The sequence below is a fragment of the Rhinolophus ferrumequinum genome, chromosome 14 (assembly GCF_004115265.2).
Source record: "Rhinolophus ferrumequinum isolate MPI-CBG mRhiFer1 chromosome 14, mRhiFer1_v1.p, whole genome shotgun sequence".
NCBI classification, from domain to species: domain Eukaryota; kingdom Metazoa; phylum Chordata; class Mammalia; order Chiroptera; family Rhinolophidae; genus Rhinolophus; species Rhinolophus ferrumequinum.
In genome coordinates this window covers 66,506,336-66,534,149 of record NC_046297.1, presented here as the reverse complement: position 1 = coordinate 66,534,149, position 27,814 = coordinate 66,506,336, and the positions used below count along the sequence as shown (strand labels likewise).

General features: G+C 48.9%; 1 protein-coding gene across 3 annotated transcripts in view; it reads left to right on the top strand.

Annotated features, from left to right (window-relative positions):
- The window catches only part of KCNQ3 (potassium voltage-gated channel subfamily Q member 3), a 225,297-nt gene that overhangs the window by 181,601 nt on the left and 15,882 nt on the right, over window positions 1-27,814 (top strand). For all 3 annotated transcript variants that reach the window (XM_033126086.1, XM_033126087.1, XM_033126088.1), the window contains exons 2-9: window positions 7,816-7,906; window positions 9,610-9,736; window positions 11,005-11,177; window positions 14,201-14,356; window positions 15,415-15,525; window positions 17,027-17,122; window positions 18,791-18,885; window positions 24,108-24,134. In XM_033126086.1, the coding sequence (XP_032981977.1) occupies window positions 7,816-7,906; window positions 9,610-9,736; window positions 11,005-11,177; window positions 14,201-14,356; window positions 15,415-15,525; window positions 17,027-17,122; window positions 18,791-18,885; window positions 24,108-24,134 (876 nt within the window). The remainder of the gene's footprint in view (window positions 1-7,815; window positions 7,907-9,609; window positions 9,737-11,004; window positions 11,178-14,200; window positions 14,357-15,414; window positions 15,526-17,026; window positions 17,123-18,790; window positions 18,886-24,107; window positions 24,135-27,814) is intronic.

The following is a 27,814-nucleotide window of genomic DNA, read 5'->3' as shown; positions in this document are numbered from 1 at the left end:
AAATTTACTTACAGAAACTGGCAGCTGGCTGGTTGGCCCTCAGGCTGTAGTTTGCTAACTCCTGGTTTAGATGGTCAAAACCTGCGTTTCCATTACACACCTGTGTATCTATAAATTGCTATGGATAGGACATAGTTAATGATAAAGATAGAGATTTGTGTGTGCTTATTTATCACTATGATCTTCTTGCCTAATTCCAAGAACATGGAGTTTTTAAAGACTGTATACATACATATATATATGTATGTATATGTATATATGTAAAGACTATATATATGTAGACTATATATATAAAGACTATATATGGATATATAAAGATATATCTCTCTCTCTCAAGGGAGGTGATTATACATATACCATCTCCCTCTATACCTGCAGGGGACTGATTTCAGGATTCTCTGCAGATACCAAAATCCAAGGATGCTCAAGTCTCGTATATAAAATGGCACAGTATTTGCATATAATCTACACACATCCTCCTGTGTACTTTAAATCACCTCTAGATTACGTATAATACCTAATACGATGTAAATGCTGTGTCAGTGGTTGTTATGCTATATCATTTAGGGAATAATGACAAGGAAAAAAAAGTATAGCTGTAACCATTGGAGGCCTAACTACATAGTAAACGTCAGCAACAATGAAACTTTTTTTTCAAGTATTTTCAATCTTTGGTTGGTTGAATCCACAGATGGGGCCACAAAGGGCCAACTGTACCATTGAGGGCATTTTTTTTTTTTTTTTACTCTCCTCTGTGAGCATAAGGTGAGAAGGAAAGAGATAAGAAACTGGCATCTGATGAATGCCTACTATTTGCCAGAATTCTGGTAGTTTACACACTTGGTTCTCTTTTAATCCACATGACTATCCCATGAGGTAGGTTTAGAGGCTCCCTTTATTCCACAGACTATCCACTTCAGGGGAACCTGCTGAAAATGGGAACCGAAACTTCATACCACGCAGTGAAGAAAAATACCTTAATACAGGGGTGTCCAAATTTTTTTCAACGTTTTTCACCAAGGGCCATATGCGGTAAAACACACAAACAGCCGGGCCACTCACTCGAGGTGAAGTACGTGTTGCTTCACCTGGTTTATTTAAGTAAACTAAATTTATTTTTGGAATTTGCTGCGGACCAATTAACAATGGATTGCGGGCCGCAGTTGGCCCGCGGGCCGCAGTTTGGACACCCCTGCCTTAATAGTATTTTATCACAAAAAAAGTAACGAAAATACAAATGTGTTTATCGTTATCTCACAGTCAACAAAATTTAGGTTATAATTGCAACTATGCTCTAATGGTTGGAATGAACAAAGACTGAATCAAGTGTTAATTTGGGGGTATATTTTCCATGCCAGAATTATATGATAATACAATATGACTTCACGTTTTATTTTCTCAACATCTTGGGGAAGGATGGTATGAGACTTTGAATCCTTTGCAGTATCAATTGGTTTGTCTTTAATTGTTCTGATAAGATTGTCGCTTGTTAATGGTTTGCTGTATTTAGAACAGCTGTCCATCATCATATCCATCAATTTCACGAAATCCTGAATCTATTGTAAGCTTTGCCTTTTGACTTTGCAAACGGTTCCCCTTGTGCTATTGGATACCCTAACAGATGGGGAGGCAGAGACTGACCTGTAAAACCGTGCACGCTGCGGATATAGGCTGATGTTACACCATCAAGGACGTCTTCATGGACACTTCGCTAGAGAAGTGACCTTTGGTTATGAGGATCTTTGCTGCTCTGTGCAATCTCTTAGTCACAAAACTGGGATAAAGAATAAGATAGCAACAACCCCCTTGATTTGTCACTCCTGTATTATAGATGAGAAATTAAGGTTCAGAAAAATAACCCTTCGGTCATCTGGTTTCCAGGTGGTGAGCCAAGATTCAGATCCTGGCTAACTAGTATTAGTTATTTATTACTGCATTAAAAAACTATCACAAACTTAGCAGCTTAACACACCTTGCATTCATTATCTCAGTTTCTGTGTGTCAGGAATCCAGGCACACCTTACCTGGGTCTCGTGCACAGGGTTTCACACAGAAGCTACAAGGAAGGTGTCAGCCAGGGCTGTGGTCTCATCTGAAGGCACGAGTGAGGAAGGATCCTTCTCCAGGCTCCCTTTTGTGGTTGTTGGGAGAATGCAGTCCCTTGTTGGCTGTTGGCTGAAGGCCAAGTTTAGTTCCATACCATGTGGGCCTCTCCCGTATGGCAGCTTGCTTCACCAAAGCCAGCAAGAGAGAACCTACTAGCAAGACGGCAGACACGATCACAAACGCCACACAGGTCCTAGGCCCCTTTCAGCAGAGGGAATTTACCACGTATGTCACTTTTATGTCTCATGTCACTTTATGTCGTCTCCTCTCCTGGAATGCAGCTTTAAGAAGTTGAATAAACATGCTTTGTTGGTGCCCAGGCTTTGCAGCCCCTACACAGTCCTGACACATCAGAATCACAGTGCACATAATGAATGCCACTGGGCGGGGCGAGGGGGTTGGTGGCCAGATTGGCCTTCACATCTCAGGATGTATCGGAGACGTGGCTTGTTCTGCGGAATAAAACAGGAATCTGCCAGAGATGGCCTGTGGCTCTCCATGTGCTTTTCCCAGATTCCCCACTATGTCTGCCACTCAGCCTGGCCCAGGTGTCCTGCTGGAGCTGGAAGTGTGGAGCTAATGGCTCCTGTCTCTGTCCTGGTGGGAGAAAAGAATGTGACCTGCCAGTGCTTGGATAGCAGCACCTTTATCTGGAAGTGTCACATGAAGACGGGGTACTGGAGAGGGCGGCAGTGTTAGTGGGGCTGTTGTATGTCTCATCTGACAATATTCTTAGTGTGGAACAGACCTGCTTGGTCTGGAGAAGCCGATAACTCTGTCCTCAGGCAGAAGCCTCTATCCTTCCTACCTCCCCCCCCCAAAAAAAAACACTATGATCTTCTTTTGGAGGCTGGATGGACCTGAGAACACTGACCTGCAGAGGTAGCCACGTGGTGACTCAGACCGGGATGATGGTGCAGTGCATCATGGGACCCAGGCAGCATCTTACTAGGGCTTCTTCCAAATCCTAGTTGATGCGCCCATTCTAAGTAAGGAATCCCAGGCCTGATGAAATGGCAAAACGTTCCGTCAGCCATGTGGGACTCAGTCACAGACCTGACTCATCCAGTTCAAACTCACTCCCGCAGTAACTAAGAGGTATTGGCCTCCGTGCTGTGTCAAGCCCAGTGTTCCAGTGAGGCCTGGGATGAGGAAGGACCATCTCCAGGCTCCTCCACGAGTAAACAACAGCTGGAAGTAGAACTGAGCTGTGCAGCTTCTTCAGTGAATCCTCTGTGCTGGGCACTGTGATTCCCAGAGGACTTTGGGCTGACTCCTAGGAAATAAGGAAATCCCTGGCACACCGTAGGTGTTTTATTTCTGAGGCATTTTGGATGGGGAGTAGTAGGGTCCTGACATTTCATCTTGTGCTCGAGAGCAAGGACCAGTGATGGTGGCTAAGATCAGGACAGGTGGGCTACCTATGACGTCAGTCACACCTGCTCTGTTAGAAGGTTCAGTTCTGCCTTCGTCTGATGACGGAGGGTGTTTCTGCACATCCCTATTTAATGACAAGGAGCATAAGGAGGAGAGTCCACTGGCGTCAGCTGCTGCTTTCCTCCCTCGGTCTAGGAACTTTAGGAGCTGCAGGCACTCTGAAAGCTGCCCAGGAGAAGCTGTAGTTAGAGCAGGAGCCAGCGGGGTCTCGGAAGTGAGACCCAGAAATGGAAGTGAGCTTTTCTCCCCCAACCTGGGAGTCCAGGAGAAGGGAAGGGAGTGACCTCTCAGAGCTGGATTGAGAGCCATCTGCCCTCCCTCTTCTCCAACTGGCTCTGCCCTGCCCTGTTGTCTGCAGCTTCTCATTCAGTACCCCGTGGCCGCGCTCAGCCTTGGGGACGGGTCCCCCGCAGTGCTATCCCCTCACTCCCTTTGTGAGCCTGCTGCCTGAGCTGGTTCTGCGCCTGTAAAATGGGAATACGGCGTAGTGTTGACAATCCCCCTGCCTCACAGTGTGGCTCTCAGGAGTAAAGGAGAAAACCGTGTGCAAAAGATGTTCTGAGACAAGTGCAGGGGTTTCCCCATCCGCTTTGTCTCGCCGTGTGAAGCCTGTGAGGGCATATTTGGCTGGGAAGCCTGGTCTCACATTTCCAGTGGGCCCAGTTCTAAAGGGAGGCCAGGCGGGGGGAGGTGAGGGTGGTGGGGAATTCCAGGTGCCACTGCGGATTCTCTCCCACTGTCACTTGTGCAAAGCCCCTGCACCTTCTGGGCTGCTGCCCGACACAGGTTAAGTGTCAGAGGGTCCTGGACAGGACGCACTGGTTTGTCCTGGCCCCCTGGACCTTACACTTAAGACACCAAGTGTAGCTACAGAGCGGCTGCTCCTGCGTCGGTTACCTTTGGCCCTCTGCTCCCCTGGCTTGAGTGGAAGATGGCGAAGGAGGAGGGTGAAGGAGAAGTATCTGGTTGGAGGGCAGGTCTGAGGCCCTTGACTCTGGCCTCATCTGCAAAGACAGCCGGGACAGTGCAGATAGAAGGGTAGCTCTTGGCTGCCCCCAAGACTCCCACCAGGAACCCTGGCTCACCCCTGCAGAAGGGAGGGAGAGGCACTACTGGGTGGGAGCAGAGGAAGGAGTGGGAGGAAGAGGGAGAAAGGAAGAGTGGAGGGAAGGAGAGGGTGGGGAGGAGAGAAAACGAAGTCAGGGAAGGCGGGACAGTGAGAGGAAAGTGGGATGAAGGAAACTGCCACCGAGCAGGAAACCGATGTGACAGGAGAAGGCAAATAACAATTGCTCTGGCATAGAGAGCAAGGTAGCCAAAACGGGGAGAAGGGAAAACGGTGTCCAGCCACCCATATCTGGCTTCCATCCTTGACACTGTCTGAAACCAAATTCATGTTCTAAGTATACCTTGAAATGTGCGAGAGACCAAAGAGCATTTCCCCTTCTTAGGTAAAGGAACTTCCTTAATGATTTTAGCTTTATAAATGAATGATTGTTCTCAAATCTCAGAAAGTAAATTCCTGAGGTTGCTGGTGCTTGCAATTCTTGGATGGGTTTGCAAATGCGGGGCTCCTCTGTGCATTTGCTGCCCCCTGCTGGCTACAGGCTGGTTCTGCATGCTCCCCGCAGATGGGAACTAGGCTAACACTGCATTTAGGTGATTGGTTAAACCTGAATTATTCTCTCTCCTGGCTCTAGAATCACAGGTTATTAGAGCTGGAAGGGATTGAGCTCTCCGGCCGCAACCTCTCCCTTAAGCTTTAGACTTGAATTTCGAGCCTCCTGCTGGCTGTTTCCACTTGCACCTCATACTCAGCAGGTCCACAGTAGTTTCTCTCTGTAGTCTGCTGGTTCCGTGCACGTCCTCCGACGTGTGTGACCAGCGCATTGTCCACCCTGTCATCCACCCTGAGATGCTGCAGAAGCTCTCTTGCTCAGCCTCTGCCTCCCGTTAGTTACAAATCCTGCTGAGGCCACCGGGAAGACTCTCTCGTGGGACCCCAGTCATCTTTCCAGTTCAGCCCTCATCCTTTCTCGTCAGCCCATGACAGCAGCTTCCTGCCCTGTGAGAGGGCAGTCTCTGTCAATATAGATATGGCCATAGAGAGAAATGAATGTGGATATAGAGATGGATATGTAGAGATGATGTAGATGGATATATGGATACAGATATCGGTGATACAGATATGATATGGAGCTGTATATTTTTTTAAATCTTCTTCCCCTGGCCTACAAAGCGCTTCATATGCTCCTCTGGCCTGTCTCTCCAGGCTCACCTTATATCCTTTGCTTTTTATTCCAACAACAGCAGGGCAATTGCTCATCTCTTCAATTGTTTTTATTTATTCTATAAACACTTGTGGCTACTTACTCATTTTCAGGCTTTGAGGTAATCACTGGGGCACAGAGAGAAACAAGACAGGCTCTGCCCTCAAGGAATGGAGTCTCACAGACCAAACACAAGTGCAGCCCAGATATTAGCTGATGAATGGGGTTGGCGGGGGCGGTTATCCCGCTCTGTAAAAACTGGATGCATGTGGCACAGATCCCCATGCCACACTGCACTCGTTTTCTATTACTGCACAACAAATTGCCACTGACTCAGTGGCTTATAAAGATACGCGTTTATTGTGTCCCAGTTTCTGTGGGTTAGGAGTCTGGGCACAACTTACCTGAGTCCTCTGCTCGGGGTCCCACAATGCAGCAGTCAAGGTGTGGGCCGGGCTGTGAGCCTTTCTGGAGCTTGGCAGTTCTCCTCCAAGTGCACATGATGGTTGTAAGGTTGAGGTCTCACTTACACCCTGGCTGTGCGCTGGGGGCTGCTTTCAGGTCCTAGAAGCCACTAGAGTTTCTTGCCTTGTGGCTTTCATAGACCCTTCACAACAGAGCCGTTCACTCCAAGGCCGGCAGGAAAATCTCTCCCTCCTTAGGGCATGCCCACCATACACACGCCTTGTAGAATCTTCCCAAGATTTACGTATTCCAAGTACAGAGCGTAGGTAGAGTTTCAGAGCCTGGCTCCAGTTTTCACTGAATCAGTTCAGCAATGGGACGCCGAGCTATTCTCCCTCCCCACACATTGCCCCCGCCGTGGACTTCAGCTCCATGGTCAATGCCAACAAAGACAAAGGCACTCATACAAGGCTGTGGTTGATGGTTTGCATTGCAGGACCACACACTTAACATTTTAGGACAGACCCAGCTTATTCACTGTTGAAGTCCAGTTGTGTGTGCCGAATGCCTGCCACATAAATATTGGATAGATAGATGGATAGATAGACGAATGAACAAGTAGGTACTCACACAAGCAAGCCAAAAAAGCATGGATTAGAACCTAGTAGGTCAAAGAGCCAGATTACATAGAGCAGGAGAGCTTGGGTATATGATACCAAGCCTCACCCTTGGACCCTGGCTTATAAATTCCCTCTTGGGCACCCAGGGAACCTGATGCTGACCACTGAACCACACACGCTCCACCAAGAGAGAAGGAGAACCATGTTTCTTTATTGAAACAATACAGCATGCGCACAAATACACACACACACATTCCCCCACCAAGTTTATAAAGGTAACAGTCTCGAAGGATCGTTTTCAGTTTGCTCCTGCCCAAGGCAGGGGCACGGACCAGCTGACCTCTCTGTGACTTTCCAAGGACTGGTATTCAGCATGGTGGTTTCTCTTCTTTCTAGCGTGAAGAATGCTTTGTAATTTCAAAAACAATTCTGAAGATCCCCAATTGAAAGAGGTCGTTTCCTTGAGGAGCTGTTGGCTGTAAAAAAGAAATGTCTAAGACATGGTGCTAGAGGCCTTTGCTGAATTTATTAATCTTTGGAACGAGTTTGTGTTTTCTTTACACTGAGAACATTTTCATATATTTGAAAATCCCCGTCCTATATGTGCAGGGCACGTTATTAATGTATTCACATTCCTGTTGATGTCCTAAAGCTTGTGACAACTTCTGGTCTTCTGAGCATCAGCAGTCCCCGGGGTTGGGACCAAATGATCTAGTTTGAATTCTAACTGAATTACTAACTAGCTGCTAAAGCAGAAGTATGCACAGTGCCTAACCTCTCTCAGCCTTGTTTTCTTTAACTGGGTTATTAACCCCTACCTGTCTTACAGGTTTGTTATCAGGTTAAATGGGATAAGACAGTGCTTACCCATGTCTGGTGGAGGTTGTAGCTTCACCCCGCTGTCACCTTTCTCTGTCTAGCCTTGAAACAAGCCAGGACTCGACTCTTCCTTAGTCTCCTTCTTTCTTCCCCTCTAGGTTCCTGATCGTCCTGGGGTGCTTGATTCTGGCCGTCCTGACCACGTTCAAGGAGTACGAGACTGTTTCAGGAGACTGGCTGCTGTTACTGGTAAGATGGTGCAGCATTTCTGGGTAATCGCCTCTGGTTGGACTTTCACGGCCAAGGTCAGGAGTCTGCCTTAGGGTGTGGTTCTGCCCAACTGGTTTTGGCTTCCTGGAGTCTCTGACCAAGTCCAGGCCTATGAGAAAGCAATGTCTGGATCAACGGGTCGGGTCTTCCCTGGACACATTGTTATTCCACTGTTATTTCAGATTAGAGAGAGACGCAAACCAAGTCAGAGCAAAAACCAGTACATGTTAATGATAAAATACAGCTTCCCAATCCTCTGAACGTTAAAAAAGGCATGTTCCATTCTAAAACCTTTTCTCCCTGAACCCTGAGGATCTCTTACTTCATTCAAGGCCAGGTACAAAATCCCATTTCTACATAAAACTCTTAATTCTTCCTTCCCAGGGCCTCTGCCTGCTTTCACTCCATTCTCCCTCCAGTGGTGCGGTAGAGAGAGAGTGGGGCTACCTAGCATTCTTGGGAAAGTTACCTAACACCCCTGACTGACTCTTGGTTTCCTCACATCTTCTAAAATATGTGAACAATGTAAAGTGACTAAAATACATGAAAAATGTAAAGTGAGGAGCGAATGCTGATGGGCTGGGTGCAGCCTCTTCTGCTCCAGGCAGATAGGGGGCCCCCAGGAAGGGCTGGTTCCTTCTGCAGCCCGGACAGCACTGGCCACTGGCCCTTTGAGTGACGCATCCTTGCTGCAATAGCAGTTAGCCCACCTTTTTAGGGTGCGGTCCCGACCTTCACACAGTGAAGGGGTGCCAGCCCGCCAGTTAGGTTTCGCAAAATAACAGAATCTTTGCCTCACACTGACATGCCATCCTTGGTGCCAGAATCAGCAAGTGCCTTCTGAGGCCAAGAGTGTATAATCTATCTGCCCTGACCCTCAGCTGAGACCTGAGCGGGTGCATCCTGGAAAGACAGGCAGTTCTAGGAACCAAGTTTCCAGGATCGCTGTGGACTCTCCCAGAGTCCCAGGGAGATCACCAAAGAGAGAGGGAGGGCAGAGGGGTCAGTGTCTGGCCAATCAGGAGGCACAGGAAGGAAGCAGCGGCCCCGGTGTCCCAGGAGGCAGCATGGTGCTTATGAGGAAGACGTGGGCACTAAGCCCGAGTCCCAACCTGGGATTCTTTCTTTGCCACTTGGTAGCCTTGAGAAATTTGTTGAACCATTCCTTGCCTCGGTTTCTCAAAACATAAAATGAAGATAATATCATGAAAGCCTCTGTCCGGGTAGTACCTTGGCCCAAGAACTGTGCTCAGTAACCACTGGCCACTGTTAGCAATACCAGGGGCCAGGCACGGGGTGGGGGCGGGGGGGGACGACACTGGTGAGCAGATGATTTCATTGGTACCTCCCTCTCTTTTCAACCCACCTGCATTTCTTAGGAGCCTTTAGGACATGAAAGGGATTCTCTCTCTCTCTCTTTTTTTTTAATGATCCTTTGGAACAGAAACACAGAGAAAAAGAACAAGTAGTCACTTTGCAAGGCTTCATGTTCAGGACACTTAGCGCATCAGAATGAAGACGGGAGCCGTCCGACCTGCGTGGAGATATCTACCCGTTCTCTCTCCTCGACGCCCAGAAGAACGACAGAATTCCAGCTCTTCCAAACTGCAGAACAGAAACCGCTGGTTCCGGACAACTGGGCCCCGGTTAATCAGTGTTTCTCCATATGTTCTTTCATGCAGGAAACATTTGCTATTTTCATCTTTGGAGCCGAGTTTGCTTTGAGGGTCTGGGCTGCCGGATGTTGCTGCCGATACAAAGGCTGGCGAGGACGGCTGAAGTTTGCCAGGAAGCCACTGTGCATGCTGGGTAAGCCCTGTCCCCGAGTCCAGGGAGGCCTGTGTTCCCTTCTTTTGGTGCGTTAAAATTTCGGCGGAAATTTTAAGCAGACACTATTCTTCTGGGAACTCAAGGGCCCCTACGGAGGCCAGCCTAGCCTCTCACCCTCCCTCCGTGAGGAAGAACAGCTTGCATCTTCCAGGTGCTGAGTTCTCCTTGCTGTGCCTTCTCATCATGACTCCACAGAGCCGTGAATCGTAAGGGGGACCGGGTCACTCTGGCATTTGGACTATGAAGGAGCCAGCTCGTTGCAGGATGTTGAGCATCTCGGGTCACTAGACTAGTACACGCCAGTCATTGTGACAAGCCAAATTGCCCATACATTTCCAGACTGGCTATGGTAGGGGAGGGAGGCGTGACATCACTGCGGGTTGAGAATTACCTCTAGAGAATCACGTTATGCCCATTTTCTAGAGGTGGAAACTGAGGCTCACCGAGCTGAGTCACGTTCCAGTCACACAGATAATAAGCAGCATAGTCCATCCTAACACCCAGGTTTGGAAGAACTTAGCACCTGTGCGCAACCCCACCGTGTTGCCATGTCCTGACCCAAAAGTTGATGTGGAGAGGTATCACTGAGCTCCTCCGTTCGGGGCCAGGCATTCTGATAGCAGAGAAGGTGGAAGCTCTCACTCACCCCTATTGGTACAGCATGGACCCACATGTTCCCATCTGAAGATCCTCCTAAAATCATGACACGACAAAACCTGCCTTCAATGAGGGGACTTAGGGGACTTAGAGTGTCAAATCTCTAGGAATGGTTCAAGTTGCAGGATGATAAAATGTCAGGGTTGGAAGGGCCCTCCAAAAGAGTTTAGTCCAACATGCCCTCCTGTCTGATGCTCCAGTTCCCTTCACGGCAGACTTCAGTCGGTCACCCTTCTGTTCGCATACCTCCAGTCAGGGGGCACTCACTACCTCTCAAGGTTTTTATTTGTTTCATCTTCTCTGACAGCTCTCCAAATATTTGAGTCCAGCCATTCTGTTCCTCCTCTCCATTCCAGCAGATTCCCCTTTAATCAGAAAAAATGTCCTTAGTGGCTTCAACGACACCTTATATCCCACATTTCTTCCTCTGTCACAGGAGAATAAGCCTACTCACCACGTGTGTGCGGCTGATGGCACGATTTAACACAACAGTGCTTGGCTCACGCTCACGTGCTGGCAGATGGTGCCTGCGATGGCTCCACTGCAGGTCCGGACAGCACTGGTCACCGGCCCTCTGTTCTCTTCCCCAGACATCTTCGTGCTGATTGCCTCTGTGCCCGTGGTCGCCGTGGGCAACCAGGGCAACGTCCTGGCCACCTCCCTGCGGAGCCTGCGCTTCCTGCAGATTCTGCGCATGCTCCGGATGGACCGCAGGGGCGGCACCTGGAAGCTCCTGGGCTCCGCCATCTGCGCCCACAGCAAAGTAGGTGCCATGGAGAAGCCACGCACCTACTGGAGAGACCACGTGGGCTTCTCACCCACCTGTGCCCTTTGTCCCCTCCCATGTGGTGTCCCCAAAGGGTGGTCGTTCTGCCACCACTGATGACAGCAAGAGGAGCAGGGCGAGGGGGCGGGGCCTGAGCAGGTGTGCTGCAGTGAGCAGAAATGGCTGCACCTGGGCTCAAGTCCCAGCTCCACCCGATGCAAATGACCTGTCGCTCAATGCTGTTTGACCTTCAGTTTCCTCATTTTTAAGACAGGTATAATACTGCCTATACCTCGCTTCCTGAGATACTGAAACGCGCTAATGCAAGGCAGCGGGGGGTGGGAGGCGAAGGTTCCGGAGTCACGCAGACCGTGTGGATCCACACTTGACTGCTGTGACTTTGGAGACGTTCTGTAACCTCTCTGGGTCTTGGTTCCTGCGTTTATGAAATAAGAAGAATGCACTCACCTCGTAGGAGAAAAGCACTTGGAATACACCCAAGTCATAGCGATTGTCCAATTACTATTGATCAGAGCCTAGAACGCGGATTGGCTCACCCCAGGAGTGGGGCACTGTCGTTTCCGCATTACACTGACGAGGAAGCAGATACAGAAAGAGGAAGTAACCTTCCCAAGGTCACACAGTGGGACAAGACACAGGCAGCCCGGCGCCAGAGTCCGTGTTCAGTGGTTTGCGTGAAGCTCAGCGCTCCACGGGAGGTCAGAAGCTAGGACGGGTGGGACTCGGGCTGATCCCCTCCTGTGGGCTTGAGCAGGTGTGGCACCTGAGCCAGGCAGGGTCCAGTGTATCTGGAGCTGTGGTGCTACTCCCTGTTGTTAGCCCGAACCGTTGGTACCACTTCGTTTTGCCATGCCTGACTTAGCTGAACCCTGGACAATGAAGGAGAACCTTGTGCCTCAGCTCGGGCAGGACAAGCCCCTCGGAGGCCAGTGCAGGAGAAATCAGAGTGAAGGACCTCCAGGGTGGGTGTCGTTCAGCGGAGCCCAGGGATGAAGTGTGGGAGGGTTAGGATAGGCCCGGCTCTGCTCCCAGAACAAAGAAGCCCTGGAGTCTCTGTGACCTACACAAAAATACTGCCATCTTCTTGTTCACTGATGTGGCCGGGGTGGCCCTTGTCTGTGTTGAAAATGAGTCTTGAGTCACCAAGGCAAAGGCAGAGGGGCCTGCAGCATCCTGCAGAATGGATTTAAGGAACAGTCAGGAAGTTGCTTCTGTCGCTCCCCCACATTGACTGGACCCCAAGTCTCCCAGCCCCAATCTGACGGCAGTGGGGCTCAGGGGTGTGCAGGAGCCCTTGGATATCAGGGTGCAGCCACAGAGCTGCTGGCGAAAATTGGGTAAAGTCAGAATTACCTTGGATAGCCTTTTAAATGACTGCCGAGCCCAGAATTGGGACACATTTTCACTCCTCGTTGGGGACCATTATATCGCCTCTTCGTAATCCAACACAGCCCGTGTTCCTGTGTACACACGAACAGACAGCTGTTTCTTTAGTTAAACACCAGGTGAAGCTTCTGACTCGCATGTGAGGACCAGGGGGTAGGAGAAAACATGGGAAGGCTAGAACCACACTCGACAAGGCAAGAAGCTGGTGCTCAGACAGCCACCAGGGAAGGACGAATCCAACTCCCGGTTCCCTTCTCAACCCCCCCGCAGGGGGATGCTGGCTGGATTACCTGCACTGTCGAAGCTCACCTGTCTCTCTCTGCTGTCGAGTGAACTCACACAAACGCATTGTGCATATGAGGCTTTGGGAAAGCCAGACCTATAAGCACATGAACGTAATGAAGTGTTAGAGATTTAGAGAAGTCTGATTAGAAAAGCGCAGCGGCAGAAAGGCACGAGAGATGAACCGTAACTCTAGATAGGGGAGCAAACATCCAGGAAAGTTTCATAATGGAGGTGACATGCGTCTGAAGATGACTCGCTAAGGCTCTGGTTGGTCCCACGTGGAAGGACAGTTCAGGCAGCAAGATGTTTGTCAGCAAAGGTGCAGAGGGAGGCAGGAGGCCACGTGTCAGGGAGACCCTGCTCACCTAAGACCAACTGACGGGCCAGACAGTCAGATAGATGAAGTATATCCACGTGAACAACTCTGTTCTCTGTGATGACTCAGCAGGCCTGACAGGCCTCCTCTCCAGATCGTGTGCACCAATAACCGTGACTTTCTTCTTGCCCGACCTACTGTGCGAAACCTTGAAACTGGAATAGAGGGAGATAAATAGAACCTGCGGGGTTGTTGTGGTCAGGACATCTGAAACTTCAGCGATGCCGATCTTTGCCATATCTCGGCGCCATCCTTACTATCCCTTCACATTTTCCTTCCAGTCATCTTTTTCTTACTTACTTTCTCATATGTCCTAGTCTATTGAGTGGTAGTCTCCATGACACAGTGGTTTTTACGCGTTATTTATGCTCATTTTTAATATGGTGTAAATCAATACGTGATTAACATAAAAACGATCTATGAGCATTTCACCAGTTGTACCTGTGGCACTTTCTGGAACTCTGTGGGTCAGTTCCTCCATTTTAAAAATGAGGAAACCGAGGCTGAGGAGGAGGGGTCATTTGCCCAGGGTCACACAGTCAGTCAGTGACAGGGCTGGAGCAGTGTCCACAGCTCTGTCCACTGCCCCACACTCGCTCGGTTTCCCAGTCGAGCTGAGCTTTACCCTTGCTCTGCCCAGTCCTGCACAGAAGCAAGTCCCCTGAGTCCAGAGCCTTAGCTCAGAGGCGGCAGCCAGGTTCTCCTGGCTGTGAAGCCTCTTGAGCTGTAATAGCAAGGTCACCCTAACGCAGAAATCTTCCTCTCCTCCTAGACTCTTTCTGTTAGGGATGAAAATAATGACTATGTTACAAACCCCATTTTACAGTGATGGGAGGTGAGGACCAGAGAAGGTGAGCAACTTGCCCATGGTCACACAGCTGGTAAACCTGGATTCCTGCCTCCCAATGAGCTTCCAGTGACCACTTTCCTTGTCCATTCCTTGCTTTCCTAGGAGCTCATCACCGCCTGGTACATTGGGTTCCTGACGCTCATCCTTTCTTCATTTCTTGTCTACCTGGTTGAGAAAGACGTGCCGGAGGTAGACGCACAAGGAGGAGAGATGAAAGAGGAGTTTGAGACCTATGCAGATGCCCTTTGGTGGGGCCTGGTGAGTCACCACCTTGAAGACCCCCTCCCCGTGGGGACTGACTGTTGTGACTGAGAGAGAAGGGGGCGGGTTATGGGCATCTCAGCTGGGCAGCTGCATTCTGCAGTCACAGGTGAGAGCTGAGCCTCTTCCATTTCCGAACCTACCACTGGGAGACTCCCCCGCAGAAGGTGCACTTGGAACAGGCTTTTCCATAGTGTTTATAAGAAATCAGGGCTCTGGATAGGCTGGTCCCGGGGGACCTTACCTCATTAGCTGTGTGCTGTTACCAGCCAAGCCATGCACCTGCGAACACACATCTCCACCCCCACAGGACACGTGGTACTAAAATTAGCACGTATTGAAGGCTTACTTGGCTCCAAGGCATTGTTCTAAGCACTTCCCATTTGTTAACATATTTTAAATTCAAGTAACTCCTGTTATTAGACCCTTTTTAAAAATGGGGAAACTGAGGCATGAAGAGGTTAAGTAACTAATGCAAGGAAGACTGCTGAGCCACTTAGTGGCTGACCTGGGACTTGAATTCAGCCTGTTGGGCTCCAGAGGCCACACTGTTAACTGCTCTGATATCCTGCCTTCTGTGTTCATAAGTACATGTGTACTGATAACCTGCACATGTAGGCACACACAGGAATATACAACACACACCAACCATTAGGCATGCACATGTATGCACACAATACATATAAATGCAGGCATACATGCATTCGGAACCATGGCTGTATTCGGAACCATATATATTCAGAAACATGGATCGTGAATAGCACACATGCAAATACACACGAGTGTGCATACAGACATGCACATACACATTTGCAATTATTGAAATATTTGCTAAGTGATCGCCAATAAGTAGGAAATCCTTAACTCAGAAACAGGTGTGGTTGGAAGGCTCCCATATACGTTCCTTGACTTGGTGCCTTTCCTGCGTTGGAAACCTTGTTCTAAATGGGAGCAGCCCCCATGTTAGCACAAAGGCTGACGGGTGGAGCTCCGTGGACACATCCCCGATGTCCCTCTCCCTGGGAAGCCCCACATCCGAACTCTTCTCTCTTCAGATCACACTGGCCACCATTGGCTACGGAGACAAGACTCCCAAAACATGGGAAGGCCGTCTGATTGCAGCCACCTTTTCCTTAATCGGCGTCTCCTTTTTTGCCCTTCCAGCGGTAAGTACCTTCAGTGTTTTCCGTCGTGGGACATGCCGGACCCTCACTGCCTGGCCCCCACCTCATCGTCCATCCTCCCATACCTTGAATTCCAGCCCTGGCAGTGCACTAGCCACCCCCTTATGCATAGTATCCTGCCTCTCCACCATGGGCTGTGCCTGTCCCTTTGCCAGGAGTGATTCCTCCACGTATCTCCCGTTTCAGCGCTGCCTTCTTTAGGCTGAGTTATTCCTCCCTCCTCCACGCATCTCTGACACCGTGCTGGCATTGCATGCTTCCATATCTACCTCCACGGGAGACTGTGAGCTCCTCAAGGACCGGAATGCTGTCTTTCCCCCATGTGTGTCTTGCACGTAGTAGATCCTTCGTGTATGTGAGTCTCTTCGCTTGCCCTGTCATTTCCTGGCTTGTGTAAAAAAAAAAAAAAAAAATGTATTTCCCTCAAGAGTGAGTCTTAACCCCTGATAGATAATAAGTACCCCGAAACCCAGTGCCCATAAGTGTAGTGTTAACATAAGAGATGGTACCTGTAGAACTTACTGTGGGCTGGAATCCTGCTGGATGCTTTGTCTACGTCATCTCATTTCATCTTCATGACGATGTGAGGAGTTTGGTGCTATATTTATCTCCATTTTCCAGATGAGAAAACTGAGGCTTCATTGGGTTAGTAAAGTTTTCGCATCACAGGCTATTGCGTTGTGGACCCAGGAGTCCCAGGTCTGCTGGTTCTGTAGCCTGGCTCTTAACGGTGAAGCTTGGAAAGAACCTTCTGATACAACAATTCACTTCTACCCACTTCACCTGCCATCCTGAAGTCAGGGGTGTTCTTTTTCCATTGCACACCTTACCTTGTCTATTGATTTCTATGCTGTTTGACCTTGGGCATGTGACCTTTCTGAATCTCAGTTTCCTCTGTAACAGGTGAGGGGTTGTGGGAGTGCGACATGGTCTCTTAAGGTCTCTCTCAAGTTGAAAAGGGTATACATCTACCCGTTTAATCCACGTGCAGGTCTGACCTGGAAATCAAAACAGATTACAATTCTGGGCAATTCCAAGTATGGTCCAAATCTCAAATGCCAATTCAAGCAGGTGATGTTTTTAAAATTCCGTTCTGTCCTACCCCTCACTGGGCAGTTCCTATACTTTACTTTTTCCTTAACCGCGTTATGAGGTGTGCACTATTATCCCACTTCCATGTGGAAGAAACTGAGCTACAGCAGATACAAGGGTTGCCCAGGGTATCACGGCTTGAAAGAGGCAGAGTCAGGAAGTGGCAGAGTAACAGAAGTGGCCAGGCAGAGTGCCTCCCAAGTGGCAGAGTCAGGACCCCCTGACTTCAGGGCTCCACTTAACCCAGTAAGCTACGCCCTGGAAGAGAAGGGAGAGGTCCTTCCCTCCATCTGCCCTTTGCTCAGTGTTGTCACTGTGCTCCTGGGGCTGGGGGTGGGGTGCCGGGAAAGCCTGGGTGGGGCTGACTTCAGAGCCTGACTTCTCCCTCCAGGGCATCCTGGGGTCCGGGCTGGCACTCAAGGTGCAGGAACAACATCGTCAGAAGCACTTTGAGAAAAGGAGGAAGCCGGCTGCTGAGCTCATTCAGGTCTGCCTGCCTGGGGATGAAGTGCAACGGACTAAGATCCCCACGTGTGTGTTTGTGAGTGTGTGTGTGTGTGTGTGTGTGTGTGTGTCTGTGAGTGTGTGTATCTGTGAGTGTGTGAGTGTGAGTGAGTGTGTGTGTGTGTGTGTGTCTGTGAGTGTGTGTATCTGTGAGTGTGAGTGTGAGTGTGAGTGTGTGTGTGTCTGTGAGTGTGTGTATCTGTGAGTGTGAGTGTGAGTGTGAGTGTGTGTGTGTCTGTGAGTGTGTGTATCTGTGAGTGTGAGTGTGAGTGTGAGTGTGAGTGTGTGTGTGTGTCTGTGAGTGTGTGTATCTGTGAGTGTGAGTGTGAGTGTGAGTGTGTGTGTGTGTGTGTCTGTGAGTGTGTGTATCTGTGAGTGACTGTGTGAGTGTGTGTGTGTGTGTGTGTGTGCACGCGCACGTGCATGGTCATATCCATGAACTGGAAAGGGAGCCAGGACCATGCTTGCTTGTGGGTGGCTTGGGTGTTTCTGTGGTCATCTGTATGGCCTGTCTCTGGGTACTGAAAGTGACAATCCTATCACTCTCCCATTCCGGTTCTAAGCCAATCAAGAAATAGACACAGAACTCGGACAGGGACGGGCCCATCTGCTGTTTTTCTAATTGTGTTGGAGTGGAGAATGTGGGTCTGTACTAGGCTTCTCCTCCTGCTTCCCACCGCAGTCTTGGCTGAGGGGCCCAGGAGGAGGAGTCGACCTGGAATCCGGCCCCTTAGCCATTCGGCGACCAGGAGAGGTGGCCCCGCACATCTGCCACGGCTAGGGGCCCACTGGCCAAGAGAGGAAGAGATGTCTTCTGTGTGCAGAATGCTGAAGGGTTTGCCCCTTTGTCCTGACCAGTACACAGTCATACAGCAGTTGGTGGCTGCCAACTCTGCATCCCTTCCATCACTCCCCGCACCATGGGCTGGGGCTGGGGACAGTAGTGAGAGGTGGTGAGACCGGCCGGCAGAGGTGTCCCCTCCTACACTTCAGAGGGACATCCTGCTTCATGGTTTCCTGGGCCTCTGGGAGCACAGAGATTAGGGAAGTAAAGCTCTCTGGCTATCGCTACGTGGGACTGAATGTCTGCATGACCACTCACTCGTGAACGTGTTGCCAGTTGTCGTGAGTGTCTCTGTGGGTCTGATACTGGGCGGTATGGGATGTTATCCTACATAGCATAGCTTTTAGGTCATTCCCAATCTCAGAGGCTGCCCCAAACCCCTAAATCCCAAGCCATCACACTATCCTAGCAGTTATAGTATTTCAGAATCAAAATCTCATTTCCGGGCTATCTCTTGTGCCCAGAAGTGGCACAGAAACGACGTTTGTCTTGCTACCTATTGGCAAAGTCTCAGGGAACTTGCAGCAAAAGTCCTCCTCGCCCCCCAGGGATTTTGTACGCAGCACCCTCTCTCCCTGCACTGCAGTTCACCCCTCCCCACCCCTACCCCCCCCACCCATTTCAGCTCTGACACGATGGGGTACGGAAGTTTTTTCTCTCAAAGGTGCTACAAAAAGCCAAGAATCCCGGCTTCAATGCACATTCAAAGTCTCAGGAGTCAAGGGCTCAAACAGTGTTCTAACGGGATTCGGTGAGACCGTGTTGGGCAATGCCAGCTCATTCCTGCCCCTCTCCTCTCCCCGTCAGGCTGCCTGGAGGTACTACGCTACCAACCCCAGCAGGATGGACCTTGTGGCTACATGGAGGTTCTATGAATCAGTCGTCTCTTTTCCGTTCTTCAGGCAAGTGGTGACTTCAGGCAACTGGAGTGCTCGGGGCGTGAGTGACCGTCCCTTCTGTGGATCTGTCCCGGTGCCTGTGGCCTTCATGGCTCGCTGAAGGTCATCCTTCAGGGCAGTGGGTCCCCCTCTGAGCTGTACATTAGAATCACGTGGGAGCTTTAAAAATCCCGGTTCCCGGGCCACACCCTGGGTTGATTAAATCAGAATCCCAGAGAGGGGGCCCAGGCATCAGTATTTTTTAAAGCTCTCCAGATGACTCCAGGGTACCAGCAGGGGTTACCAGCTAGACAATGTAGAGTAGCTGATAAGGGACGGTCCCATCCATGTTTGAGCAAGATCCGTGGCCTAGGGAGTGGGGAGCCAGGGCAATGGGCCACCCTAGCAATCCTGGATGCCCCAGACCACTTTGAATGCTAGGAACAGGCGGGCAGAGGAAGCAACAAGAGGTCCTCCAGGGCCCCTGTGTTGTTTTGTGTTCTCAGAGAAGGGAGATGAAATGAAAAGCCTCAGGAAAAACAAAAAAAAAAACCAAACAAACAAAACCCTCTTTCCAGGACCAGCACCTATGAAAGGGAGAGAGAAATTAGTATTTATTAGATGTCCAATATGTTCCAGGTATCCAAGTTCAGATTTCTTTTAATCCTCACAGGCATCCTATGAAATAAAGCAGAGGTTTCCAAAGGTCCAGGCGTGTTAAAATCAGTGGGCGGTGTGCAGACGCAGGTGGCATTAGACTGGGAAAAGCCTCTCACACAGACGCCTGGTGTGCATCTAACACAGTGGCCACGGTCTGCCCGGGGGACATTCCACCTTCACCTGTCTCCTCTCACAGACTGGAGGACGGGGGCTCAGAACTGGGGGACATCTTGGCCAATGTCAGCCCCATCCACAGGCTGCCAGGCCCTCGGTCTTTTCACTCCTGGGGCTGCTGAACCAGGCTGCTCCTCTCCAGGTTTTCCATACTGCCGTCCTGAGCTCAGATCTGTAAGCGTGTGCATAGAATGCTGGACTGCTGAAATTCCTGAGTTGGGAGGAAAGCCGAGGAACCCTCCGCATCACGCCTGCAGCTGGGGGCTGCTCCAAAGTGTGTGTGTGCCACATATCTTTGGTTTCATGGACTGGAGCAGGACCCAGTACTAGCCGGACGGCTCCCTCCGTCTCCATCGCTTCCCCCACATGCTCATTATGGGACCTGAGACCCGTCTCTGAACGTGGCCTCAATTACCCCAATATCCCCATCAATAGATTATAGTAAAGACTGAAGGAAATCCAAGAGATCTGGGTTCTACTAACTCATTTTCCTGCGTAAACCCTACCCACCAGTGATCATGCTAAACAATAAGATCCCGACGCTGACCACGACCCACACGCCTGAAAGCCCAGGCCCATGCTTGCTGCTCCCACCTCCCTCCTGCCGTGCTGTCACTCTCCAGAGGTTCTGGTGGCGTGCGCCAATTTCTATTCAGGGCACTCAGTCCACAAATATTTTTGAGCCCCTTGTCTGTGCTAAGCGCTGGGCCAGACCATGGGAGGTCGCAGGTGACTTGTGAAGGAATGTCACCTGGGTCCTGAAGGCAAAGGGAAGCCATGTGACCACGGAACGACATGTTCAGATCCGTGTTTCAGGAAGGTGACAGGAAGCCGTGTGGAGGGTGGAGCGGACAGACTCAAGGTTCTAGGCAAGGAGACTAGCTAGCAGATGATTGTAGGATTCAGGATAAGAGGTCATGGGGTCTGGGACCAAGGTAGTATCAGCAAGAAGCGGGAGGAGAGAGAGGACCTGGAAGGGGATAAGCAAAGAGGGAGAACAACTTAGGAAGTGAGGCCTTGTGAAGAGTTGAGATGAGAAGAAGCCAGGCTTCAGTAAATGGTAACGTGTGGTTTACTGCTTGTGTCTTCCTCGTCATTAGACTCAAATGCTCAGAAGATGACCTCTATGGTTCCGATGGATTGTAAAATTCTGTCGTTGCTATGACTGTTTTGGGTTTTGGATGGAATCAGTCTTCGTTTGGGTAGCAAGTGACTTCCCATTAAGAGAACAGAGTGACCTCGAACTCAGAAACAAGAATGTGCAGCGATGTTGAATGCAGAACCAAGATGATTTCCGTTTGCTGTGCATCCCAAGGTCTTGGCAATGGGCCCATTCTGTGGGGTTGATTTATTATAAACAAGCTATTGTCCTAGCTGTCAGAGGCTTGAAGGAATGCATTGTGCTGCAGACCGCTGCTGGGACTTGACAATGGCTTTGAAACTTAAGAGAGAACATTTCTTTCTGGCTTACTTCTTTTCAAGGGCAAACGTGTAAAGTCACTAGAGAAATGCACTTAGCAAACATTCTGAAACAGGGCAGGCCCTTGGAAAAAGAAAGTCCCTAAATTCCAGCCCCCTCCATATGTTTCATAGCAAAGAAGTGGTTGATAATACACTGGCGTGGCCTCACCTGCCTCCTGAGTATTTTTGTTTTTTATGTATGCTTAAAAAAAAATAACTTTATTGAGATATGTTCCACATACCATAAGAGGTTTTCACATACCATAAAATTCATTTTTTTTAAGTAGACAATTCAGTGGTGTTTCTAGTTACGTTCCCATATACATATAGCAGTTACTCTCGGTTTCTTTCCTCCAGCCCCTGCAAACGCTAATCTATTTTCTGTCTCTATTCTGCCTATTCTGGACATTTCATATAAAAACGAAATCACATAATATGTGGCCTTTTATATATGGTTTCTTTCCCTTAGCATAATGTTTTCACTTTTCACCCATGTCGTCATTGATGGAGGAATATTTTTCCTGTGAGTCCCCAAATGATGTAGGTGATGTTGGATTTGCCAGCAGTTTCTGGGTGTAGGCCGGGATCGTGTCTCGTGGGACTGAAGAATGGAAACACGGATGCAGGAGAGGCAGAGTTTTAAAAAGAGGATAGTTTATTGAAAGCAAAGAGTCAGAGCTCCCAAGCGGGAGAGGGTCCCGAATGGGGGTACCCCCTGACTGAGGCAAAAGCTCTTACTTTTATACCTTCCCTTGCCTGCTTGGGGAAGGCGAGCTGTTTGAAGAAGGGAACTGGCGCCTTCTAATGAAATCCGTCTACCAGGTTTGTTCTGTTTGCCCATCCTGGAGGAATTAGCAAAGTAACCTATTCTTATCTATCAGATCTGTTCCGTTTGTCAGGCCAAAAGGAATTTTATGATTAACCTCAAGGCCTTGTTACATTTTGTCCTGGAGAGATTTCAAAACCTGGAGTCTTAGGATATGGCTGTCTTTGTTTATTCCACCAGGGACCTCCCTGTCTACCTAGGGACATGCTAACCATCCTGTCTCATCACGTGTATCAGATCTTTATCCCTTTTTTATGGCTGACTAATAGTCTGTCTTCTATGCCCCATTTTGTTTATCTATTTATCAGCTATTGATGGACACTCGGGTTGTTGCGCTTTTTGGCCGTTGTGCTGCCATGAGCATTTGGGTTCATGTTGTATAGACATACGTTTTCAGTTCTCCCGGGTATATACCTAGGAGTCGAGTTGGCAACTCTGTGTTTCACTGTTTGAGAACCTTCCAGATTGTTTTCCATGGTGGCGGCACCATTTTACATTCCTCCCGAAGATTTTGAAGAATGAAGTTGTATAACCCACTCCTAGGAGTGGTGCCATATCAAAGCTTCCAGCTGAGGGTCGTCCTTTGTCAGTTTGCAAGTATCTATGTGTTTGGGGCAAGCAGTGGTGGGTGACGGTGTTCCCTGTTTATTTTTCCTTTCTTATGACTTCAATGGATCAATTCATTTTTGAATTGCAAAGAACTCAGTTTCAAGTCCAAAGTCAACTTTGTATGAGAAGCAACGGAGGTCCCCAGGAGTTCAGGAACTTGCTCAAGACCACACATCACATTGGGCAAAGCTGAGACCCAAACCCAGGTCTTCTGATTTGCTGGCCAGCATAGACTGTGTCATCTTGGTGCAATTACGTGGCAGGAATCTGAGGAGGTGCCGGAAGATACTGGGGACGATCGATGGACCATTCCTCTATGCAACAGAGACAAGGGCAGATGTTAGAAACCAGATGTTACTTTCCATCAACAAGAGCGTGCATACCTCTTGGTTCCCTAAAAGTGGTGGTGGAATGGGGTACAGCTGTGCTGTCCAACGGTAACCACTGGCCTCCCATGGCTACTGAGCATCTGACTGCCACTAGTGCAACTGAGGAACTGAATTTTTAATTGTTTTTAATTTTAATCTTAGTAGCCGTATGGGACTCGTGGTTACCATATTGGACAGGGAAGCTCTGGAATCATTCGCTATTGGAACCAAAATGGAGATGGGAAGACTTGGGCCCAAGAAGTAGAAGTGACTTGACCGAAATGTCCCAGTTAATTCCCTGTGTAACCAGGCCTTGTTCCTTGTGTGACCAGGGTCAAGATTATTGAGTGCTTAGAAATGGAGAGTGGGGACCACAGGCAGTTATCTTCCCCTCTGGGCAAGCACCATTGGATCTGCTTTCATACATACAGTTTCATTTCATCTTTAGAATGTCCTGGAAGACACCTGGAATGGATGACTCCATTTTTCATCACCCCGATTGTATAGTGTGGACTCAGGAACGAAGTCGCTCCTGGGTTTGAATCCTGACCATGCTGCTTCCTAGCTGTGAGAACTTGAGTAATGTCCTTAACTTCTCTGTGCCTTAGTTTTCTCATCAGGAAAATGGGATGACAATACTTACTTCATAGGGTTGTTATGAGGATTAAATGAGTTGATCCATAAAAACCACTGAAAATACTATCTGCCCATTAATTATTGCTCAGTAATATTTGCGACGATGATGATGGTGGTCGTGACAGGGTTACGGGGTGTGTGGTTGCTAAATTATGGAATTCCTGGTTCTCTGGTCTGTCCCTACTGCTAAATAAATCCCCTGAGCCCACGCGAGGCCTGGGGCAGAGTAGGTGTTCGGCAACCATTTTCTGGATGAGTAAACGAATGAATGGCGGAGGAGAACCTTGAGAGCTCAGAGGTGAACCATCGCCCCGGTGGAGGCCTGGGGTCTGGCCGAAGGAACCCAGATCTCATTCAGTGGTTCCCCTCCATACTCACCATCTTGTCCTAGAGCTCCCTCTGCTCCTTTATCTTCATCAAAGGGAAGTTTGGGGGCCAATGTTGGGGAGAGGGGCAGCTGTTCCATATAATTTATACTTTGTTCACTTTTTTTCTCCCTCATCTCCTTATAGGAAAGAGCAGCTGGAGGCAGCAGCCAGGTATGTTTCTGATTATGAATTCCCTTCCTTTCACCACTGAGTGGGGACACAGGGTCCAGGTCTATATGGTATAAGGCCCGATAAAGGCCCTTAGGCAGCCATGCTGCTCACAGATAGAGTTTGGGGACACCATAGCCCTCTGCCATCTTCATGGTAATTTACTGAAGGACACCTTAATAGTCATAATAGCAACTGGCACTTACTGAGTTTCTCCTTAGGGCTGGATTCTGTGCCTGGAATCCATGTATGGTATCTTACTTGGTCCTCACAACCTCAATGTAAGACAGGCCCTCATATTCTCATTTGTGGATAGAAGAGATTGAGGCTCAGAGAGGTTGAGTAATTCCCCCTGGGTCACACAGCTACTGAATGGCAAGACCAAAAGTCAAACTCAGATCCGAATATTAAGACCATATTACTTCTACTACACGTCACTTCATTTGCTTCTTGGGCTCACAGATGGTTCTTCCAAAAGTGAATCAAGATTATAATTCATGATCCCCACAACTGCAGAGGTTTCCCCAGTAGAGCAAGCTCACTAAAGACTGCTGCAGAGGCAGGTTGAGCTTCTGGGTTACGAGCGTTTCTCTACCTCTCCCTTCTCTCTCCCTGTCGAGAAGATGCCACAATAGAGGGAGCCTATGGACCCTGCTCAAGATTGTCAAGAAAGGCCATCTCTCGCAAATGTCAGCTTAATATTTCTATATTTAGAAGTATAAATATATAATATGTATACCAAATGTACATTTAATCTATGATGGCGGGCAAACCACTTGGGAGGCCTTGCAATCCGTCTCCTAGACATTACGCTCAGCTGCTGTTCTTGTAGAGCTGACAGAGTTGGGACGGAGGAGGGACAGGACCCTGGTCTGCATTGTCATGGAAGCACTTGAGGACAGGGGCCTTTGGGAAGCTGGGCAAACCTTCCTGAATGGGGGCCGTGATGGCCCATCCCCTACGTAGTGTTACCTTGAAGAAACAGTTACAGACAGCGCCAGTTAGCTCCTGTGCAGAAACACAGACAGCCTTTCTGCCTCTCTTGTGCGTGTTTTCAAATGGACCTAGCGTTCCTTCCTGGACCCAGTTCGGACGGTAGGGGGTGTTTGGGGAGACTGCAGAGAAGGGCTGGACAATTCACAAGGACAGTGTCGTTTGCTACAGAACCTGCAGCAGCTCATAGCTCACAGAGGCAGAGGGGGAAGACACCTCAGAGATTCTTTCCCAGGTACTCTTACAGACACCAAGTCCCCTTCCCAATAGTGCAGGCTCACCCCAAGTTACAGAGCCCATGAGCTCCAGGGGTTACAAGGTGCAGGTCTCAGGACTCCAAATGGGGTGCTCTCTCTCCTCCTCCTCTCATGACCAACAGGGTTTATACTCATGCAGGTGCTGATACTGCAAGTGAGGTACTAAATCTACCTGTAGAGCATTTTCTATACAGACATGAGCAGTATTCAGCCAAGTTGGAACCAACAAGCAAATTCCTATTATGCGCTGGATTAGGCACTTCCGGTTTAATTAGGGCCCAGGTAGATGCATTTTAAGATTTTCAGTTAGATGCATCTAACTGAAATAGTGAGTGGATGGCTGGGTGGATGGATAAACTCTTCATGACAAACAAACAAACAAAACTCTTTATGACAAATGTCATAAACCCAACTTAAACTACCTTGGACTAGGAGGAAAATGCCATGTCCCAATAGTCATCCATCAGAGCAAATGGGAAGCCCTGGGTAATAAGGAATAGGACCTTCTAGGATTTCTCTCTTCTTCTCTTGTCTCTGCTTCTCTTTCCTCCCTGTCTCTCTCTCTCACTTTCTCTCCTGACTTTCTCCGTACTGATGAAGGATGGATGCAAACAGCCATAGTTTTTTTTCCTCTGTCTTCTGTCCACATATCCTTCACCCAACTCCAGTCTGAAAAATCCCAGGGAAGCACTTGGATTGGCCCCGTTTGGGTCACATCTTGGACAATCTCCATGGCTCCGAGAGTAAGAGGCTACTACCAGCCCAACTCTGGGTCGTACATCCACCTGTCAGTGTGAGTCGGGTCTGGATGCTATGATTGGCAGCCCCCATTACACTCACCTGGGTGACATTGGAGGAGTCAGCTCCCCAACAGAACTGGGTCCTTTTCCCCGAAGAAACACAGAGTGGCCAAAAAACAGTTGCCCATCACAAGCATAAACTCTACCCATACATTTTCAAATCCCTAAAAATAATGTCGCATTACAGAACATCAACAATAAACCATGCCGAGCCTCATTTGTTCTATCGATTAATCAGAAAAGATTGGCATTTTGTGTTAGGGTCATCATTCTGCACGTCAGTTATAGCTACTCAGTGGACATGCAGCAGTGCTGATAACTAGGGGCATTTGCGTGGTAGAAGCTAGCGTTTTTTGAATTTTCAAGACAGGTTGTTGTTGACAGTAACTGCTCGCTTGAGCTCAGTTGTCCACTTTATATTTTCAAACAATTCAATCTGAACAGCGGCCCTTGGGACGCGTCTCCTCTTTGGAGAGGGAAGAAATTGGTTCCAGGCATCTTCTTTCTCTCCTGTCTTGTATTTTGCCCTTCCCATTACAGAGCTGTCAAATTTAGTAGACGGTCATTCTTTGTATCAAAGAATTCAGGTATAATAACAATAATGTATAAATAAAGAATGCTTTTTGTTTGCCAGGTATAGTTCTAAGCACCTCTAGCCCAGATCGCTGCCCCACGAAGTCGAAACTATGTTTAATCCCCATTTTACAGATGAGAAAACTGAGGTTCAAAGAGGCAAGTGACTTGCACAAAGTCATACAGCTAAGAAAGTAGCAAGAACAGGACTTGTATCCAATGGCTTCGAGCTCCGTAGTTCGTGGTCCCGATCACTATGCTGGTCCTCATGGTTGCTGGGAACAGTTACTAATCAGTTGTTTTGTTTTCTTCTACGCTTTCTTAGCTCACTTAGCTGGAGTCCCTGCCGTGAGAGGGGGGCGGTGGAGGCAGGGAAGTGAAGGAGCATTGGTCAGATGCCTTCTCCCGGTGACATCAGCCACATGAAATCCACCTCACAGGGTGATGGATGATGTTGGCAGTAAATCTCCTTCCATGTCATAAAATCAATGACTGTTAATGGCATGCAGGAATTGAAAGCGCAATTAAGCCAATCCCCTAATTTTACTGATGAGAAAATTGTTACCCAGAGCAAAATAAGAGCCTTGGACACAATGCCATTGTTGCTCATATTTTCTCCTGCCATCCAGATCTTGCAAGACTGGTGCCAGGCTGCAGAGTAACTGAGATGCAGAGATGAGATTTGGATCAATTTTGTTTAACCTCAGGGTGATCCCCGACATGTCCTAAGAGCTTAGTTTCAATTTTCCTTTTGGAATCTGGGGGAGTGCTAGCACCATTTTCCCTTTGATTTTTGAACCAATTGACAAGGGACATAGGGGTTTCAGAGAAGGATCCAAATATAGGCTACATTGGGTGGGGAAAGCAGAATTGACTCTGGAGGCAATAGTGAGCTTCATAGCACTTCTCACGAAGATCGCCTTGGGACCAGCACACGGACAGAGCACACACTACCCCAGCCAGCCACACGGGCTCATGACCTGTCTGACCCCAGGGGGCACTGATAGCCAGAGAGAAACCATGTGTGACGTTGCATACATAATTGGCTTTTCATATGGAG